At 47.8% G+C, this 20,896-nt stretch overlaps 6 protein-coding genes across 6 annotated transcripts; 1 reads left to right on the top strand and 5 right to left on the bottom strand.

Moving 5' to 3' along the window:
• Positions 1 to 221: 221 nt before the first annotated feature.
• FOBCDRAFT_141561 (uncharacterized protein) lies at positions 222 to 1,577 on the bottom strand (the record flags this gene model as incomplete). The annotated part of the gene is made up of 2 exons (XM_054706385.1): positions 222 to 927; positions 985 to 1,577. 2 exons carry the CDS (start codon positions 1,575 to 1,577, stop codon positions 222 to 224), a joined length of 1,299 nt encoding a protein of 432 aa, XP_054562360.1.
• Positions 1,578 to 4,699: 3,122 nt separating this feature from the next.
• FOBCDRAFT_242265 (uncharacterized protein) lies at positions 4,700 to 6,099 on the bottom strand (the record flags this gene model as incomplete). The annotated part of the gene is made up of 4 exons (XM_059610467.1): positions 4,700 to 4,729; positions 4,884 to 5,425; positions 5,478 to 5,859; positions 5,905 to 6,099. 4 exons carry the CDS (start codon positions 6,097 to 6,099, stop codon positions 4,700 to 4,702), a joined length of 1,149 nt encoding a protein of 382 aa, XP_059467707.1.
• Positions 6,100 to 7,068: 969 nt separating this feature from the next.
• FOBCDRAFT_242264 (uncharacterized protein) lies at positions 7,069 to 8,112 on the bottom strand (the record flags this gene model as incomplete). Its single annotated transcript, XM_031189260.2, has 1 exon — positions 7,069 to 8,112. The coding sequence occupies one exon, from the start codon at positions 8,110 to 8,112 to the stop codon at positions 7,069 to 7,071; it is 1,044 nt and encodes a 347-aa protein (XP_031036525.2).
• A 561-nt stretch (positions 8,113 to 8,673) lies between these two features.
• On the bottom strand, positions 8,674 to 9,683 carry FOBCDRAFT_204755 (uncharacterized protein; the record flags this gene model as incomplete). The annotated part of the gene is made up of 4 exons (XM_059609140.1): positions 8,674 to 8,746; positions 8,839 to 8,864; positions 8,895 to 9,223; positions 9,671 to 9,683. The coding sequence occupies 4 exons, from the start codon at positions 9,681 to 9,683 to the stop codon at positions 8,674 to 8,676; spliced, it is 441 nt and encodes a 146-aa protein (XP_059467706.1).
• Positions 9,684 to 11,459: 1,776 nt separating this feature from the next.
• Positions 11,460 to 12,893, top strand: FOBCDRAFT_204754 (uncharacterized protein; the record flags this gene model as incomplete). The annotated part of the gene is made up of 2 exons (XM_054706383.2): positions 11,460 to 12,449; positions 12,612 to 12,893. The coding sequence occupies 2 exons, from the start codon at positions 11,460 to 11,462 to the stop codon at positions 12,891 to 12,893; spliced, it is 1,272 nt and encodes a 423-aa protein (XP_054562358.2).
• A 2,712-nt stretch (positions 12,894 to 15,605) lies between these two features.
• FOBCDRAFT_228644 (uncharacterized protein) lies at positions 15,606 to 19,896 on the bottom strand. Its single transcript, XM_059609784.1, has 7 exons — positions 19,765 to 19,896; positions 17,924 to 19,655; positions 17,617 to 17,871; positions 16,725 to 17,551; positions 16,288 to 16,675; positions 16,120 to 16,234; positions 15,606 to 16,066 (listed from the first exon to the last, which is right to left on the bottom strand). The coding sequence occupies exons 1-7, from the start codon at positions 19,818 to 19,820 to the stop codon at positions 15,822 to 15,824; spliced, it is 3,618 nt and encodes a 1,205-aa protein (XP_059465534.1). The 5' UTR covers positions 19,821 to 19,896; the 3' UTR covers positions 15,606 to 15,821.
• Positions 19,897 to 20,896: the final 1,000 nt, after the last annotated feature.

The following is a 20,896-nucleotide window of genomic DNA, read 5'->3' as shown; positions in this document are numbered from 1 at the left end:
GGAGCCGCAGTAAAGCACCACGAACAAATGTGCAAGGTTAAGTAACTACGAAGAGGGTAGGTGATAAGAGCGACTCTTATCAAACAAACTAAATGAATGGCTCCAATGTTTGCCTAACTTGTAAAGATTGAATTGAGAGGATGTGTGTAAGTCATCTAGCTCAAGAAGACATTCATTCTTGCGCCAAAGTGGTTCCAAAATTCCGTCTCCTAAAACAACCCTCATTTTTTGGCTACCTTCTTCTTTTTTACATCTTCTGTTAAGTCCTTGTCTTTGATGTTATTATAATGCCAAATGCCCTTCTCTCGGTCCTCTTGAAGCTGCTGGATATCCTTGTCGCTGATGGGAACTCCCTCGATGCCCTTGACCTTCTTTCCTTCAATGAATATAACGATTCCCCCGACAGCGGCAACCATACACCCGAGGCCGACAAAGAGCCCGGTCGCCCAGCTAGGCCGGTTATATCTGTTCATTCCCCACATGAAGCCGGCGAGACAACACTGAAAGAAGGTATTCCAGACCATCAGCCAGATTACGGCGCCCAGCTTCCAAATTGGCGTGGCCGGTGCGCGTTGACCGGTCAGGGGGGCGTCGGGAATCTTATCCTTGGGATATGGACAGGCGATAGACGAGACAAGGTGAGGTGAGCTTGACACATTTTCCGGCCCTATCTTAGGGTGGAGCTCTGCGGAGCCGGGGAGTCGGAACCAGCCTCGGTGAATTCCACCCAGCCGCCGGAGGAATATCTCCTTCCCTTGCACTTGGTATTGATATAAGAACCAAAGGTCGCGGAATCGCCAGGGAGCAAGCCCAAAACCTGTAACGCAGAAGAGAGCGTTGAGGATCTGCGAGTCCCATTCAATCCATTTTCGCCTGGGCGAGTTGATATCATTGCAAGACGGGTGGCACATGGCAGGGGAGGCATTGCTGCGATAGAGTCAGCAAAATTCTTGTACGATGATGGCTAAAGAGGCGTCGCCTTACCAGAGGAGCAGGAAGAGCATGCCTCCCCAAGCAACAACATTCAGACCATAGATCGTAACGCAGAAGCCCAGAGGCGTCAAGAAATAGTTCCAGAAGGCGATACAGCCAGACATTGTCGATTGCCAAGCGGAGTGCTTAGGAGGGAAATGGTATCCATTAGCGAAAGGGGCAGCAGTAGCTGGTTCTCCCGTGAGAGCCCGGCTCGCCAATGCCGCGCTCGGGCGATCCTTTTCTTCAGGAGGCACCTCATCATTAATGGCAGGAAATGTGCTCTGTCTCGAAGGACCTCCAGCATCGGGGCTTTGTTGCATCAGTACTGGAAGGTTCGAGGAAGTAGGCGGCACTGCTTGACGTGTGAAAATGGATGAACAGATGGTTCCTGTTGCGGCCATGAAGCCCTCGGGGGGGTTAGACACTTCGAAGCTTGCGGAGACGCGACGAAGTCGACCGCTCAGCGATGATGAGGCGGCTGGACGATTCTCAGCGCGCGATGAAGAGGCTGTATTGTTAGTGCGCGGTGACGCATCTTCGATGGGTGGAAACGGTTCGGTTTCGATCTCGGTTCCGTAATTGGAAGATTGTCGGGAGCGCATCGTGGCGGTGCTTTCTCTGATGCTACCTACGACCTACCGCCTAGAATTGGGCAGGTAATATACCTAGGATGGTGGGCGCTGATGAGCAAATGTTAATTGATCGGTATGGGAATGTGATATGATATGATGGGCTAGGTACACAACGCCTAGCAACGGGGGGCGAGGGGCAAATAGGGGAAGTGTTAACAAGCGAAGCTCAAAGTCTGACAGCCACTACTTGCATACAATACGTGGACGTCGAATGAGTTTCTGCATTGAAGGCGACGGTTCCTGTGCACTGAACGTGTCGCTACGGAATTGTAATGACTTCAATTTCTGCTCAAGTGATCGACTTGGTTATCATCCAGGTTCCAGGGTTTACTGGATTTTTGCACTATGGTGATACCGGTAGTTGTGCTTTTGTTCGTCTATAACTAAGGCAGAAACGGTGATGTAAGAAGTTCGTCATCGAAGGAGAGAGGCCAGTCGTTAATTAAACCTTAGATATTATTTAGGAGCTTTGGCAAATCTTCTGTCGGTGAGGAGACCTTAGTACCTCCGTACTGATTGTTACTACTGTAGCAAGCTCGGTAGAAAGTGCTGCTTGTTACAGTAAAATGGGCGTAAGATGAGGGGTGCTGGAAGGATTCTTCTTAGAAGATGGTGGGTGCAACCGTAGGTGTGGCCAGAAGAAGATAATTGAATTAAGCTACTGAGGACGGCTTCTAGCGAGGAGGCCTAGCTGCGGTCTTTGTACTGCAACTCCCCCCTAGATGCATAGAAATCTCAGTGTACAGTACTGTAATTAGCAAGGAGCCGGGGAATGCCGTATGGAATAACCAGCACTTCGTCACGGCGTTGTACCCCTCATTTTTGCAATGCCTCTCCAAAACTTAAAAGGTGCCATGCCGGAGATAAAGCTGCCATACATATGCCGCGAGTCTGTCGTTTCGGCTTATGGAGGGGCACGCATGCTACAGGTAGCGCATTCAGTACTGCCTGCGTACAGTACATCCAGTGATAGGAATTGCTCGGTGGTCCAGGCCTTGTACGAACGCAGATCACTTATGCTTGACAGGGCATATATCCCCATCATCAATCAGTTATATACAAGTTCATTTTAGCAGCAAGAAGTCCAAGGGGACTGTACGTGTATGTTCAGTGTAGCATTGGGTCGGTTAGAGTGGCAGCTTTGATGCAATAGGGCTGAAGAAGGCCAATTAATACGAAATTTCTGATGCAACAAGGGATCCTATTTTGCAGTTCAATGGGAAAAAGATAGACTTCGCATCCCGGCGCTGTCGTGGGGGAGGCAAGGGACGTGTAACGCATCCAATCAACACTTGGAATGGCGCATGCTCCCTGCCCCTTCGTTTGCTACTTTCAGCGCTCCTTGCGTTTAAGAAACCCCAATCCCGACAATAGTATTACGAAATGAGTCTCCAATCCTTTGGAATCTTTATTTAAAGAAATTACGCCTGCGTGCAGGATCCAAGATCAAAAGGTCATCCATCGTCTTCAAACATCTTCGGCTCCGACTGAGAAGTGTTGCCTGGGTTGAGACTCGATGAAAGGATGGTGCAACCGCCGCAGACCGATACCGAAGGTGGCACTCCGGATGGCATTCACAATCCGTACTTCGTCGACGCAACAAAGCCTTCGTCGGCGGGCAAAAAGCTCCCATCATGGCTCGACCATTTCAATGCGAAGGACATAAAGAGGCTATTCAAATGCTCTCTAGCTGTCTGGCTTATGACTCTTCTAATGCTCATTAAACCAACTCTAATAGCGATAGGTCGAGCAACATTTCTTGGAGGGTAGGCTCCCAATGCTTCTCGTTATGGATTTTACTCACTTCATCCAGCATCATCTTATTTATTGCTCCTCCGGCTGGCATAGTATTTACTGAGCTGATAATCACTATTACCGTCTTGCTTGGCTGCGCGCTTTCCTGGGCCTGGGGTGTCATCACCATGAAAGCTGCGGTTGCGACTTGGCCACAAGCTGACAAGCAGGCGCGATTCGCCACGCTTCAGCAAGAGGCGGCAAACACCACAAATCCGCTACAATATGCCAAGGTCCAGATTCTCAATGGATACATGTTGGATACGAATGTGACCATCACGTATTTTTGCATAATGGGATTGTTCGTCTACTTTATGGTAAGTTGCATGACCCGTCTTCATATTAAGTGAAGTCATCGAATAGAAGAACAATTCCAGGCCCGGCTTCGCGTTGCATTCCCCAAACTCATACTCGTGCAAGTGGTGGCTTCAATTGTTACTGTCATTTATCTCAATGCCGCACCACTATTGCCAACCTTCGATGGAACTGTTGCAAAGGTTATCGTCATTCCCTGCTCCGTCGCTGCCGGCATTGGCCTCGTCTGCAATATCCTCGTTTTCCCTACGTCCTCTACGTCGGAAGCACTCGATGGTATGCGGGATATTCTCGCTCTGATGCCTGAATTCTTAGATGCCTGTGTTCTCGGCCTAAAGCATCCAGCACTAGATATGAGCGAGGCAAAGTTAACCGGACTGCAAACCAAAGTGCTTTCGACCTACAAACTCTTGGGTCCTCTTTTTAGATTGCTGCCGATTGATTTGTCTGTCGGAAGATGGGGCTCAGATGACCTATCGACATTAAACGAACCCTTTCGTCGGCTCACTATGAATTTTATCGCCCTAACAGATCTCTACAGACAAAACCAGGTGCGAAAGGAAACGAGCATCGATGCATTGAACCGCACACGAGCTGGCAATGGCGAGAGTAATAGCGACCAGCGGACGGTCGAGCTTGGGCAACATCATATTGATCGAGCGGTTGATTTCCACGTTAGGTCGAACTACCCTAGCAGAAACATTCTGATCAAAGAATGTATCCAGTCATTGGTGAATCCAGGTGAGCACCTGATTGAGGCATGCAAAGAATCTCTCCAAGCCATCAGCGAGACATTGAACCAGGCTCATGCCCTTCGAAAGAACCCTGGCCGCTTAGACATGCAGCAGAGGCACGCTGCTGTGCGCTCCAAGCTCTACGAGCAGCGCGACATCTTCATGACCTCCACTTCGCGATCCCTCCCTGAGATTTCTCGGAAGGTTTTTGACGAGGATGGACTTTTAAGGGGAGAAACTGGAATTATCTCATCTTTTACCGGGCTCATGCCGGGGATTCTGCTCCAGGAGCATTTATCCCGGCTGCCAGACGCCATAGCTCAGGTTCTTACACGAATTGTGCAACTTGAGGGGATGAGAATCAAGATTCGAGTCTGGTTCCCAAGTCGATTGATAGCACTCCTCCGATGGATCGGCCATGAAGCCTCTCTACATCCCAAATGCCAAACCCAAGACGCCTAAAGGGGCGGAATAACAGACCTGCAGTTAGCTCGGAAGTGCTTTCGAAGGAGAATATATCTTGGGCACACAAGCCACCATTTACACCTATCACGAATCTGCAATTGATCGCGAAGAAATTGTCAAAGGGAGGGAGTAGAGGTTGACGTGACGTCGTGGTCGGCCATTCGAAATCAGAGGTTTCGTATTTTGGCTGCGGTAGTCGCAATCGACCGCCTGTCAAAGGCCTGAAACCGGTGTCGTTGAACAGAATCCGCCTGTTCTCGCCATCTGTATTGCCCACAAAAGAACTCTCATCTGGGACTCCTTCCAAATATCGGACGTAAAGTACCGCTGACCAAACTGACTCCCACGAGTTTAGCAAAGTCCACGCTCCAAGCTCAGGCGAGCACTTCTCTGCACTTCCCAGGTCGCGTATCGCCTCGGCATCAGATGCTGACCAATCTAACCGTCCTTCGTGAATGGCGGTGCTCAACTCGTAGCGCAGTTGGAGATTACAAAACCCAAAGACAAGTCCTTGCATCTCCCACCACGACATCAAGCTCATACGGCTCGCCCCAGGGTTGACCGTCAGGTCGGTAGTTCCACGGTAGTGGACCAAGGTCAAAGGACTTGTCGACAAGATGTTGAGGCTTGGTGGCTTGCATGCGCTCGTAAAAGAATTGAAAACACTCTTCTGAGAGTACTTTAATCTTTCTTATGAGAATAAGCATCTCCCGCGGTAAATAGGATTGGGGTCCGTCTATCACATCCTCCAGCCGAATGCGCGGGATATTGTCTGGTGGGAGTTGAAGATCGTGCACAACCTCGTGTCCTTGATCGTTGTTTTTTGGCATGAAGTACTTAAGGAACAGGCATTCAAAACTATCTGCTGGTTGATTTGTGCTAGTGCAGTGTCTAATGAGAGCTACAAGGCGTAGGATAAGTGGTACCCATGGCAGTGCACCATGCTCTCGACGTTTTATTGTGCCCTCCTCACCCTCCATATCTCTCACATAAAGATCTTTGTCCTTGATCGCCTGCCCCCAAGATCCAAGAAGATCATCGAGAATTGCAGCGCCGTGGGGGCTGTTGAAAAAGTGAAAGACATATGGCGACGCCTTGACGATATTATAGAGACTTTTGAGGTCTGGCAAGCTGTTTAAGATCGGGGCTATAAGCTCCGGTGAAAGCCTTTTGAAAACGTCCATTGTACCTGAATGATCAGTATAGACATGGTAATGTTGAAATCAAGTTTCTCTGACCTTGGACTACCCCTCAATAGACTATATCGTCATCATGTAAGATAAATCACGTGTCTGGATGTACTTATCTGCTGAGAGATATATCATTAGGTTATACGTTAAGTTCTGTTAATATCCTACCTCATAGCCCAGAATAGAACCATTCCAGCATGATCTGAAGTGATTTGTGAGAAAGGCGCTAGTTGAAGGGACGGTTAAAAAATAAAGTATTGCTAATTATACTTTGAGTTCTTAGCAGCTAGACACATGGTACAAATAAAGCCTAATCACTATCTTGAGCTATTGAACCCCATTACACTTCCATGATTTAAATAGTCAGATGTTCGCAATGTCCCAACGTTGACCCAGGCGAAACCACACCTGGCTGAAATCAGGATGCTTTGGGTCTTAGTCTGTCGATACCCGGGCTGGGACCAGCAGGGATACCGGGTAAAATTATGCCTTATTGATTATTGAGAGATCACCTCGTCCAACCGATACCGATCTACATTCTATAATTTAAGAGATAGAGATTGACTATAATTTAAGAAAAAGTAAAACCACTGAATATCCTATCTGATTGGTGCTGTTAGTGATTCAAGGCCAGCGATCCATACAATGAGGGAGGCCCTCTTTAATATAACATGCTGTTGGTAATAAGTTGCCAAGAACAAAAACCATAAATGCTGGACATAGTCAGACTGATGTGGACTAATAATTACAAGTAGGAATGCCAAGAAGGGAATGTTGTTTCTTATGTGTTATCTACTTAGCTGAACCTTTAGCAGTGAGTTTCCTTTTAACAGAGATGGAATAAGAATTCTATCAGCTTTAATTAAGTATAAAATTTAAGCTTTGAAAATTAATTAAAAATACTAAACTTGAAAAAATACCCGCGCAGTACAGAATAGGATTTCCAGCAACACTGTACTATATTTACACTTCCCTTACTAAGATATTAATAGGGTCGAACCTGTTATACTTGATCTCGTTCTTCGTCAGGCCTGCCCGGCCAATCAGGAGAGTACCCAACCCAGTCATTTGTTCGAGATAATAAAACTGACTCCATGTCTGTCCCAAATCAATCAAGCTAGAAGAAGGCTGATCGTATTGAAGACCTGGGACATTGCATGCCAGACCACCATTTGATGGTGGGTCACAAGTCAGATAGCCATATTGACCAGTTGGGACACCTTGGCACGCATATAAACCGCCAATAATGCCCTGTGTGTCATAATACACGCAGAGAGGCACTCCGTTAATAAGGAGATGCTGTGTCTCCTGGTCGTAGCTCAGAGCGGCTTCTGGAAATGTTGCAGGGTATGGGGTGGTGTACTGTGAAGTTCGGATCTGGAAGTATTGGCCACTGGAATGGAGAACAACTCCATCGGAAAGTCCTCCTTGCGCAATCAGATTGAAAGTAGGGGCTGCTAGCGCAGCAGTGGTTATAGTTGTGGTTTCGATAGAACTGGCCAATGGTTCGGTTGTGCTTTCAGCAGTTGTAGTGGTAATTTCCTGGGCCAAGGTGGTGGCTGCTTCCGTAGTAGTTTCAGTCGTGCTCCCAAGTACTGTAGTTGTTGTTTGCTCAGTTGTAGGTGTGGCTGCTTCAGTTGAAGGAGCTTCGGAGGTACTTTGGGTCTCCTTGGTTGCACCAGAAGTTGTATCAACAATGGTGTTCTGAGACTCTGTCGCGGTCGAGAACGTTGTGGTAGTGGACTGGAGCGAGATTGTGATGCTTGTAGACAAACTCATCGCAGTGGCATCGGAGGTAGTTTCAGTGTAGATGTGACTGATAGTCAATGCATCAGACAGTGAGGCACCAGAGGTTGCGGATTGGGCTATGGTGAGTGTTGATGACTCATGAATGTCGACGTTAGATGATAACACGATGCTGTTTAAAGATGGGCGACATGGTCCAGCATTGGTTTGTCCAAAGACCAGCATCAAGGATGCCGCAACCAAACGATTTGGGGCAATCATCCTGAGAACGTGCGAGGAAGTTTGGAACGAGCAAGAAGTGAGAGAGGTTGAAAAAAGATAGAAGAGACTGCCACCGCTATTGTACTGAGTGACTTTAAATTGCCAAACAATAGTGGAATTGACTATTGGAAGCTATCGGGTTTAGTAAGCGATAATATATTTTAGATTTGGACCTTAGTACCCTATGGCTTGGGCAGAAGTGTTCTAGACCTCACCGAGAGTGAAGTATAACCAATTGTGATCGAGTATTAACTGTGGAAGTGGGTCCTATAGGCTTAGGCCCCTGGCAGATATTAATGTGGACAAATGAATCAGGGGCCCTGTTTTTTTAACATAGCTTCCTATCTCCTTTAACTGATGCAAATGGGTTTTTTAGGGCTGATAGGTAAGTGAAAGCACTTGAGAAGAAAATTCACCGGTTGCGGTAAGTAAATCTAACCTTTGTATCTTGATCATTTGAGAAATTCTAACCAACGCATGAAGTTTAATCCCTGCACTTCGATCTAGGAACGCCATAAACTCGGGCATCGCATAATCCAATCCTGCTACTGCAGATATCAATTACTTCAATCGATGTAGATGAGGATGTTGAGGCAAATCTGCTGCAGCTGTTCCGTTTATTACGGCATATAAGCTATACAAGAGTTAGTATTAGTTCTTTAACAATTAGTATTGCTATAGCTCATCTGCTGACATTCTCAGCAGGGTTAACATCAGGGTTCTTACTACTGCTTGTTAGAGAATCTTGTCTTCTGAAAAGTTGAAGTGATATTTGAACATACCAGCTCTTTGAGGTCATCGTCAGACATGTCAGCGATATCATACATGCTTCCGTCCTCAAGACTCAATCGAGACACTCGCTCCGATCCCACACACTGTTGTCCTGCAGCCCTCTTGTCGATATTATCGGTGAAGTAGTATTCTGCGCTCAAAAAGCTCGTTCCAGTGTGACGAAGAAAAAAGTCCTCATTGCCGCGGCTGTGGTCCGCCTGAATAGGCAGACCCTGACAGGCTTCGGAACCTCTATGTTTGTATGCCAGGCCCTGAATATTCCACCCGAGCGGGACAGCGTGGAAACCTACAGTAGCCCAGAATGTGCCGCTATCGCCTTCTGTAACGCGACAGCAGGAATGTAGATTTTTGTTTGTTCAATGTACAGAAGGGCCCTGATAGCAAGCACCTTGCTTGTTGCTATAGAACGCAATGTCGATTGCTACGGTACTGGCGACAAGACCAAGAATTGCCTAATGCAACATTTTGAAACACTGGTGTTAACGCAGGGGAAACTAAAAGAACAGGGAACAGGACTTTGATATGAAGACGAGGAATTGATATATAAGGCACTAATTGGCTACTTATACTTTTGTGAAGCTTCCCTGGCCGTCTTTAGTTTAACTCCAGAGCTATCTCATTTTAAGTCGAATGCTGTACTAGTACTATTTAGAAACCTGTATAAATAGAAGCAAGGTTAGTTTGGAGTAAGCTTATTATCGTGTTATCTAATAAAACATATCAGCTGAGGCTGGGTTGGAACATATTTGATAAGTTTATTTCTTACCACCGCTGTCCATGTCTTGGTCTGGATTTATACTATCAAATGACACAGCGGCTATATTTATCCCTTGGATATGCATTTGAGGGGGCACGTATAAATATAACGTTATGTGGAAGAGCTTCCATTTTCGCATTTGAATTCATAACCCATCTATTATTTCAGAGACAAAAGATTTTTAGTCGACTTATTCCAAATAGCGGGCATTATAAGTGGTGTCGGATTCATGACAGGATGCCAAATCTGTGGGTATGGATTATAAGCCTTTATATGTTTTTGAAATTAGCGAAGATGCAGCTTTCTTAAAGCTGAGGCTCAGCTCGATGGTTGTCCAATTTCGGGTGCTGACACTTCCGGATTGGTACTGACGTAAGTTTTGACTCTTGTACTGGGTCCATCTGCCTATTTGTCGTTGTGTCCGATTGGTAGCCTTCCAGCGCGAAAGTTGAATGCCAATTTGGTAGAATTCTGGGTTTATCAAATCAGGAGACATTCTGGCCAACCTACTTCGGGCAATGATATGGTCTATTGATATGATAGCCTGCCTTGCTGAGCCAAGCGAGAATTCCTACAATGGTCAAAGGTCGATTTATTACAGCCGTGGGCCTCTCTGGTATAATATATAGAGCCTTCGGGATTATACAACATGGACGGAATAATCAGGAGTAAGTAAATGCGTCCAGTCAGGAACTGATTACATGCTCTACAAACATGATGATTTAGTGTTGCTGGGGTCAGCGCGCGGGTATAGCACGTTCAGAGCATAAAGATGACAGCCTAGAATTCATCTGAATGCTTGTAAAGATTATGAATTTTCAGCTTGTTGTGAGGCGGAAAATCCCCCTCTAGTGCGTTCACTCTCTGATAGTGAGTCAGAGGTACTAGAGATATTAGGCTTCAAGCACCATATCAAAGTTATCACCACCGCTTCTATGTTCCATATCCGTTGACAACTTCCATTGTACTTTGTCCTTCTCACTCTATGTCTGCGAATCACTCCCCCGTCGGTTATCCTGTATACAAGCAGTGTATGGCCCGGTTCATGGCTGGTGGGCGATCTATGGTTATGCCTATCCTTGAATACTAATGAGGGAACGTCAAACAGCATGTAATCCCAAGTCCAACCCGTTGGATGTACCTATTGTCCATGTTTCAATCTTTGACAATGAAGATTGAAACCAGGATTACCGCGTAGGGTAAGCCCTTGCCAGTCTTCGAGACGAAGGGGTCCTTATTATTGGCGCACGAATAGCTGTCCACAATCTACACGACTTCCGAGCGATGAGGGCAAATCGAAGTACTATGTCGTGATTGAAATTACTTGATCGCAAGTAATATAGCTAAACTCGTCTAGTTACGCTTACAGCTTCGACGAAGCTCTCAAAGAGGCTGTAGGATCACACCCAGCGGACCGTCTGGCGCGATTACAACATATGTAAAATAGACTGTATCTCAGCTTACGAATAAATTAGCTGCCTCTGGGAAACCGCCATCGGTTTTTTAAAATGACCGAAAACCGTACATGGTTACTCATTACGAGTTTTAAAGGTTATAAAGATACAGGGAACCGCACAGTACTTGAACACATAGGCATCTGACAAACAAATGATAGCAACCACAGTGGCTAATCCTCATCTTCAGACAACCCCTCATGATCTTGCAGTCTCTTTAATTGTAGCCACGCTTGATGAGCTTGCAGCTCTTCTTTCTCTCCAAGACTTGAAAGGCTCATCCATGTGAAAATCTGGTTTTTGGGCCAATCTTTGAACATCTTAGTTGGCCTTCCCATGACAGGATGTCTATCAATCATTTTCATATTGTGTGCTCTCCAGAGGACGGAGTGACGGCTGCAGACCTCGGCGACAGTCTTACGCGTATCTCGACGGTTACTTCACTACGCCCCAATTTTCAGGCTAGATCTGGAACCACGAATCCTAAACCAAAATCAGCACGCGCTGAATTGGTTAGTATACGGGCACCCAATGGCCGCAAGAGAAGCCCCGGGGGTAGAGCTGTTCTGGCTATCACTAATTGGCTTGGAAATGAAGAAAGCATGTTTGCTTTGCGCATGGTTGTGGTCACTATTGGCCTTTCGGTCCCTGCTGTTTTTATGTCTTCCGCAGGCTTCTTCTACCGCAATAGAGGCTTGTGGGCGGTCATCATGGCTCAGTTGACTTTGGTTCCATACACAGCCGAACTACTCTTTGGAAGTCTCATACGAGTCTTTGGCACCATTGTTGGCGGTGTCATTGGGATGGTGGTATGGTATATAGGCGCTGGCAACGGCCCTGGGAATCTATATAGCCTCGCCGCCATCTTCGCGCCTGCTATTGTCCTAATGATATGGTGTCATCTTTTTACTTCTCCTGCTGTAATGCCTGCAGGAATTATGATGGGTGCGACGGCGTTCCTTCTCGCTGGCTACAGTTGGAGCGATACGCAGATCCCGCAATATGGCACTCCCGGCGTGGGCTACGCAGTCTTCTGGCGGCGTGTTGTCACCGTACTTGTCGGCATTGCAGGTGCTCTTATTGTTATTTTCATACCAAAACCACCGTCTGCGAATTGTCATTACCGACACCTGCTCTCCGATATTTTGGTTAACATTGGGGACCGATATGCTCTCTTCGCGTCGAGTTGGAAAGATCCTGCTCCTGATCTGCGCCAAGTAGCTGAAGAAGAGGCTTTAGCGATTGGCGAGATCCTCCTAACAATCTCAGGACCTATAAAGCTAATAGTATTTGAATTCTCATCCTCTAATTTCGACACAAGAACGCTAGCCTTGGTTTGCAACCAATGCATGATCCTTAACCACAATATCACACTGCGGCTGCAATATACGTCCCGGTTCTCCCAGGGCGAATGAACGAGAATCATCCCAGCCACGGGCGCCATGAACGAGGGACTCATCACCGAGCTAATGGGTGTGCTCTCTATCGCCCAACAGGCACTCAAGAGCGGCGACCCTCTACCAGCAGTATTACCCACGCCATTATTTACCAAGGCCGTTGCCCATGCGCGAGAACAGGTCGCCGAGGGAATCCGCCGCTCGGGCGACCTGCCGTGCAGCTTGCCGAACAAAGAAAATGTTGACAGCGGAGTAATGAGGAATTTCATGGTTATTATAAATTCTTTGGTGCAATTGCTGGCGGCCTTGGATGAGCTGGTGCTGATTTTGAAGCGGGCAGTCGGTGAGACGAGTAACATTATAATGCTTGAGACTCTGTAATGATGACCTAAAGAAAATTGTTGAAGAGATTGTGGACCGGAAAATGATGAAGACCGGACTCGGGTTGTGTGCCGTATTACTAGGTACTTCTATTCCGAAGTAATGCGGACAATTAATACTTTGCATTATAGATCACTCAAGGCGGCGTTTGAATTAAGCTTATAATATGTATACAACTATCAGATAACGCATTTTTCGGGTTGACGTATTCATACCGAGGCGTTATTTCAACGAGGCCGAAAACAATGTGCTGGTTCCACAGGCGGTTGTTATTACTATGTAGACACAGGTTCCAAGTCATCCACAATCTTTTAGAGAAGAGCAATAACACCGCGCGATATACGTTTGACATGACAGTGTGGCCTCAAATCAATGTGGTGAAGGTCGAGTGAAGAAGGGCGGAATTGCTTAGAAAATTCCAGGTGGGGCTAGTTGTTGAGAATTTTGTTAATCTTCTCGGGAGCCTCAAAAGCCAAATTTCCTACAAGTGCATCGGCTTTTATTTTATCACACCCCTGCCTAAGGCTTCTCGAGCCTGTGATCACAACTTAAATCTCTGCGGTGGCTAGGAATCCAATCTAGAGCAAGATGGCTCCGATTAATACTAAGCTTCTCAGCAGTACGCTACACCTGATTAAGAATTCGAATAATACCGTCCCATTTCTCCTTGCCAGTTGTCTGCCGCCAGCTGTTAATATACAAAATTCCTGATTAGTTTACCTGTTCCCGGGCCAACCAGGGTGATATGGTCTGAAGAGGTCTTCTCAGTAGTCTCTATTCGGGCCATCCCCTGCGCTGCCATTAGAGATACAACCCGTAAATTATGAAGAGTTCAATTTTATATCTGCGAATCCTTGCTGACGTTGTTTGGCGTGATCCCGATAATCTTTCAACACTGGGTGTCTCTCTCCTGTGTACCCTACCAACTTCATCCACTCACTTAGTGTTTTTATCCTCGTTGGTAGGATATCGTCTAGCACTGCGTAATCCACCTTTACTAGGTCCGCCTTCAAGTTCATTTCATACAATACATTTCCACTTATCCACAGGCACCTTCGCCCCTTTGACCACACCTAAAGCGATGAGACTGCACTACTTCCAAGGGTATTCCAAGGCGTCGAAGAGTGGTCTGACCATATACAAGCCGAATCTATGTAGCTATTCCGGCTTGGACCTCACTTAGCTGTTGATGAGTGCATAATCCGATATATGGGCAAAAGTGACTCTATCACGACTATCAAAGGTAAGCCCGACCCCGTTGGCTTCAAGATTTAGGTCGTAGCCCAAATGGGCTTCTATATCGAGTGGCTATGGCATATCAGAGAGGACGAATACGGTGCGGTTGGCGTTGAAATTTCAACACAGGAGTTATCACCACAACCCTCACAAGCCCGGCCTAGAAAAAGAAGGCAGGTCTTAGCTAAGGCCGCAAAGAAATCTCCTGATACAGGAGACAACAATGATGCATTGAATTCAACCCAAGCCGTCGTTGTTGGCCTTACAAAAACACTGCCACAATCGACATATCACGTCTTTGTGGATAACCTCTTCTCGTCCACACCTCTCTTCCGCAACCTCCGTAAGCAGGGCTACGAGGCCACTGACACAGCTCGTACCAATAGCGGCATCCACAAGGAATTAGTCAGGGACAAGAATGATGACGGCAAGGCCAAAAAAATGTATGAATTTAATGCCGTCAAGGTGATACCAACCCGTGATAACCAGGTACTGGCTTTAGATACTTTTGGCTGAGAATGCCCTACTAATTCGTCTTCGTGCGTAACCATAGGTCAACCAAATGGCTTAGAAGAACAATAAACTTGTGTTATTCTTATCTGCCGTGTTCACCGGTGCCGACGATGAGCGTGTCATCCGACAGAGGAAGAAGCCGTCATCCAAGAAATCAGAAGCCAAGCCAATACGCCGTTTTTTTTGGTGACGAAGCTGTCAAAATGATCAATATACCGACAGTGGCTGCTGCTTATAATGAAGAGATGAACCATGTTGACCGTGGTGACCAATTGAGGTCATATTACAAGTATGAACATGCCCTACGCCGGGACCCGTAGCAGGCACTAGCTTGGACCTTCCTCCTTGATGTGGCTCTTATTAATAGCTATGTTGTTTAACTTCACGGGCAGCCAAATTGGAAGAGATCCACGAATCATACGGAGTGGCGAGAGTGCATTTATAACGAATTATTTAACGCCTACGGCCACGACAGTCAGGCAAGAAAACATTACCGAGCAAGAGACGAGCGCGATCTACAGGACGCCGAATTACAGCGTGAACACGTCAATCGCGAGATCAACTTTGTCAACCGTCATATTAAATCAGATTGCCTAGCCTGTCAGGGGTGTCGGCAGGGGCATTACGAGCAAAATCTCAGCATTGGTGCCCTCTTAAGGAGGTTAGCGGGAACAACACCAAGAGGAAGAGCAACAAGAGGCCAAAGGTGCGTAGTCAGACCACTTGGGGATGCTGTATTTGTGATGAACCAATTTGTAAAAGCCGTGTTGGGACTTCTATCACCACCTAATTTAGCGGACGAATTATGTACCGTTAATTTGATGCATTTTAATTGGCTACAACCCCGCATCGTGACCGGAATGGAGGGTTGCCCACTTAGGAGATGGGTTGCATTCCTGTCGCACTGATCGTGCTTAAAGGGTTAAAGTAAAATGTGTTAAGCAGCAGCAAAATGTGTTTTTTTTTTTATTGTTCTTAAGTTGTTTCTTGTGCGGGGTATTCTATTTCGTAGAGTTACTTGAAGCATATAGCTAGATTACTAATACAGTTGTTTTCTGAGGTCGTGAAGACCATGCCTACCCTGCGACAATTCCATATTCCATATTCCATGAGGCCCCGTATGGAACACCGGTATGGAGTATGGATAGAAAATTCACTCCTCCCGTAAATATCTTATTTTCACACCTTTATTCTGGCCTTCGCCTCATTAACACCCCTCTCTTCAAGTACTGGTATAAGTTGACCCAAACTGACTGGTCGTGTCAGGAAGACATCAAGGCCGCTGGCAAACGCCTCATCTCTAGCGCCATCTGTTGCGAGACCAGTAATAGCGATGATGGTGACAGGCTTAAGGTGATATTCCCTCTCAAATTTGCGGATGAGTCGCGTCGCTTCAAGACCGTCCATTATTGGCATATTGATATCTGGCATGCTTATTAGTCTCGGTTTCGTAGTAGGGTCTGGGGGTTGGGATTACCCATTAGGACGCAGCAAAACCTCTCTGGGTTCAGCTGGAACGTTTTCAGAGCCTCGAAGCCGTTCACAGCCGTGCGATAATTTCTGTGCAATCTCTTCATATAGGCGGAGAGAATCTGGACATGGGTCAGTGTTTGAAGCTTGCCAGACATCAACAGTGTGAACTCGCCTTCAGATTAATCGAGTTATCATCTACAAGAAGAAACTCGGAATGCGGCTGGACAGACCCTTCTTCGGTTGCTGAGTTGTCTGGGCTGCTTCCGCGTGTCTGTTTGGATTGAGGCCCTTGATCCTCAGATTTGATCGGTCCATTGGGGTTCGAACTCGACTTCGTCTGCTGGTCGGGCTGGCTATCCGCGGATGATGCACTCTCACTAGACTGTTCTCGGTTCGTCCAGTTCCACGACCGATTACTATCTACGCTCGATACGGGAAAAGGAGACTCGTCAGTATTGTTGCCAGAACCCTCTGTGCCACTCAGAGTATGTGTTGTTTGCAGCTGCTTCCAGCGATTGAGAGCATAGCCCAGGATTCTGCCGAACTTTCGGGGTGTATTCCTATCAGTCGGTGAGTAGATGATTAGATGATGGTCGCGGCTCGACTCACGGCTGGTGAATGAACTCGAATACAGATTTTGTGCCAGACTCCCTGTACAGTGTATCTAGCTTTACAGTAGTTCCGGCGTTGTGACATATCACGACCCCAGGTAGGAGGTGGCCGTTGATGGAATTTTCATCAAGTTTGCTAAAGGCAGCCTCACTATAGATGATGATATCGGGGCCAGGGGCGGTAGGATCATCCTTCTCAGCTTCCCAGAGGTTGATATTGAACCACTTCAGAGGTAGACTTTCCAGTGGGAGTTGTGCCGCGCTGTTGACCTCGGCAGCAGCACACGGGACGCGGGTGAACCCCACAGCTGCCACCCGGATAGAGTCAAGAATGCTGCGATCGAAACCCAATGGCTCTTCTTCCCGCTCTGTCTTACCCATGTTGTCAGTTCCAGGGTCGGCGTAAGCTAGTGGCAAGGAGACTGACACGGTCGTGCCCTTGCCGACATGGCTTCGAACTCCAATGGAGCCGTCGAGTGATGTGACAATCTGCTTCACAATACTGAGCCCTAGACCGGTGCCCACAGTAAGCGAGTCTTCCTGGGAGAATGGAACGAAGAGTTTGTTGTGCAGAAAATCATCGCCAATGCCCTTGCCCGTGTCCGAAACGGTAAGGACTACGGTGGTTGACTTTCGCGGCCCTTTGTGTGAGGTGCCCTTTTCCTGCTTAAGGCTGATTTTCACGTGGCCTTGAGACGTGTACTTCAGGGCGTTGCCGAGGATGTTCATGAGAATTCGGCGGATAGCACCAGGTGCAGTACGAAACAGCCACGGCTTGCGATGGTCTATATCAACTGTGATTTGTACCTTGCCGACCAGATCCGCCTATGAACTCGACATGGTTGGTAAGGCGCTCGATTATCGATTGTGGATTCATTTTCAAAACTTACATCTGGCGTGAGCCATCTTGGCCCTTGTGGCATGACTGCGTAGTGGAAACTGTGGCCGATGGTGACGGTTTCGATAACTTCTTCGGCGAGTCTGTCCAATGCAACATCCGAGCACAGAGACTGCATCTCGGGCCTAGTATTTGCTCTGCTCTTCTCATCGTGTTTATCGGATCCGAAAGGGCTACGGTGTCTCCTGTGCTCCTTTTGCGACTTGAACACTCGCGAGAGAGTGTTCACTTTACTGAATATCAATAGCTACACAGGGATTAGCGACATGACCATTTTGGCTCGGCCGAACATATCGTACGTGATCGATGGTGTCAAGCAGTGTCTTGCCGGATATTTCCAACGCGTGCACAACTTCTTGCTGGAACAGGTCGAGTGAAGTACCGGCCAAAAGCTCCGCACCGGCTAAGATTCCATGGAGCGGCGAACGGAGCTCGTGGCTTAACGTGCCTAGCAGATCCGCCTTGGCCTTGTTGGCGAGTGTCATGTCGATCCGGTTGATCTCAGCCATGGTGACAATCCCAAGGGCCTTCAGGTACGGCAGGTCTGCTTCTGGTGTGAGAATGCGAGCGGCTGTCTTGCTCCAGACGAGGCCGCAAGCGTAGAAGCGGTTTCGGGAGGGATCCCATAAGGGGACTAATGCGACACTCCTCGCCCCGGCAAATAGCTCGGCAACGGGCCTGGCTTCATCCTTACGTGAGGAGGTGGGTTTGGTATCTGCGGCCGTCTTTGCAGTTCGGGTATCGGGAAAACGAGGGTCTGTTTCCTCTCCGGATGATGATTCCCCTGAGTACAACGAGCCCGACTCCTCGAAACTGAAAATCTTCCCATTTGGATAGCGGGAAATTAGTCTTTTAAGGGTCTTCTGATTGAGCGATATTTGCAACCCTGGTTGGACTAGGTCCAGTATAGCCTGATCAATGGTGGAGAGGGCGAGTATGGTACAAGGCCTCTTGTTCTGGGGATCGCTGACATGGTCCGCCGAGCTGTCCTCGCTGCTCGATGCGGAATCGTTCACAGAGTGTAACGACTTATCCTCATGTTCCATGGGAGCCCCAATGGAGTTGACACCTGCATCGAGAAAGAGTGCGCCGTCAACCTTCAGTGAATTACAGACGATATCCGCGGCTTTGCTAAGCATGCTTGCAAACTCAACTTTCTGGGGGTCAACAAAATGCGATGTGTCGGTCTGAAGATGGGTGGCTGGACTTAGTGAAGCCAGAGCTGCTGGCTTGCTGAAAGGTGAGGGAAGTTTATTTGTAGCCCCGTTGGAGCACTCGGGGCTATCCTGTAAGCTTGCGCTGGTCTTCATCATGTGACTTCCAGAGACATGGTTGCTAGATGGGTCGTTTTGCTGAAACCTCCGAGTCCGGCTGTCGCACTGTCTAGAGCTAGGAACGTCGTTGGCAGCATTGTCATTGCCACGGATCAGGTGGCTAAGGCCATTCACCATGCGCTCACTGCGAATGAAATTTTCTGTGGCGCGACGCGTCTCTAGATAGGACATGATGGTCTTGGAGAGATCCCTCAGGAGCTGGATGGAAGCCTGGTCTAGACCACCAGGCCTGGGACTGTCATCGAAAACGCTCAAAACACCGATGTTGAATCCTCTGGGGGTTTGGATAGGTATACCGCAATAGAATCGATGATGAGGAAGCCCTTGGACACATGAGCCACTGGGTGAGTGGGCATCTTCGGCAAGGTCAGGAATGACCAAGACCTCCAGTCCCACATCGTGATCCAAAGAGGCAGGTTTCGTGCTCCGGAACTGAAGGACATGCTCGCACATGTTATCGCCACGAGGGTGAATCCCAGAGGGCCAGAGCCGGTCCCTGATGCGGTCTGGGCAGGGGCCAATGGGAGAGGACTGAGTGGCCTCAGCGACAATGTGCTGATACTTGCGGTCAAAGAATGAGATGATGGCGCGGCGAGCCTGGAGACGGAATGCGGCCAGCTGTGAGAGAGCATTCAAGATGGCGTCGAAACAAGGAGCATCTCCAGTGATCGTGCTCGTGGTGAAGGAAGAGGCATATCTGTGTTGGGACGTCAGCGCTTGTCCACAGGAGCCAGTCTACGCATCGCGTCTGGGAATTAAAGTTAACCCAAGCAGACCGCGGACAAAAGCAGCAGTTTGGTATGTACTTAAGCATCTCCCACTCACGCGGGCCTTCAGAAGCGATTGGTTCTGCCTTGGCCATGATTCATCAACGGCAATGGAAACAACCCAAGTGGTTTCGATTGGAAATGGATCAAAATGGGGATGGGGAGATGATTGAATGGTTGTTGAGGAAAAGCGATAGGTAATTAAAGTTTGGTCAAGGATGTCAGAAACTCTATCGTGGGTTAAATTGCCAAGGATTTGCCTGTTGCGTGTACTGTCTAGGCCCTTCCAAACGGGCGTCCAAGACCCTTGTTAGCACCAGCACCATTGTTCGCCACTACGGCTTCATGTAGTCAAGCCCCAAGAAAGAAGCTACCTCCAGGCCAGATTAAAGTTTATCTTAACTCTCGTCTGATGCATTTGCCGCACGTTCCGGAAACCCAAGGGAAGCTGAACTACCGGCCGCGGGTCCCGAGACATTTGCTCCAAGTGTTCCACGAATCCCAGCAGCCAGAGCGGGCATATCGAAACACGGAGCATCTGGCATCCCCACCTGGTAGACGAATGAGGAAGGTCCAGCTGAGCTGACTAAAACCAGGGGCAGGATCATAAAGGTCTTGCTACCTAAAACGACCAAAAGAGATGAATCTTCGATAAATAGAGAATTATCTATAAAAGGACTAACAATGGTCTTAGAAGATGGAAAAAAGATTGAATACACAATCAATCTAATAATACCAACTCGGGCCGCTAAGGACCACACGTGACCCACGGTGAGTCCGACACCATCCGAAGTAACCGAGTGAGATGAAGGGTCCCACGCACGTACAAAAGTGTGGGCTAACGCCCGCCAAGTGTGTCCGGCCCCAAATCGACTCATGCCCAACTGTCACCCAATCTCTCAAACCAGTGATCTAGTTAGACTAGACTAGCATTAGAGTAGATTTGGATAGACTGGATTCACAGTTTCAGAAATTTAGACTAGACTGGATCGAGAGGTCTGGAGCCTCCTGGAGCGCTAACAGACCATTCCTAATTAGTGTTAATTAGCCTCCACAATGCTAAACCCGTTAAGTACCATCGGCAAGCAAAGTCAGTAATGCAGCGCAAGGGTAAGATGTCTATTTACCTATATAATATGCAGTAGTATAAAACCTAATAATAGGCCCTTTA

The sequence above is a fragment of the Fusarium oxysporum genome, chromosome VIII, assembly GCF_013085055.1.
Source record: "Fusarium oxysporum Fo47 chromosome VIII, complete sequence".
Lineage (NCBI taxonomy): Eukaryota > Fungi > Ascomycota > Sordariomycetes > Hypocreales > Nectriaceae > Fusarium > Fusarium oxysporum.
The sequence above is the reverse complement of the archived record's forward strand: the minus strand, read 5'-3'. Positions and strand labels throughout refer to the sequence as shown.

Bases quoted from the DNA above. Each gene is read 5' to 3' on its own strand.
- FOBCDRAFT_228644 (XM_059609784.1), bottom strand. From the start codon at position 19,820: ATGGCCAAGGCAGAACCAATCGCTTCTGAAGGCCCGCGTGAGTGGGAG. The intron at 17,872-17,923 runs GTACGATATGTT...ATCCCTGTGTAG, and splicing joins TGCTTGACACCATCGATCAC to CTATTGATATTCAGTAAAGT. The intron at 16,676-16,724 runs GTGAGTCGAGCC...ACCGACTGATAG, and splicing joins TTCGAGTTCATTCACCAGCC to GAATACACCCCGAAAGTTCG.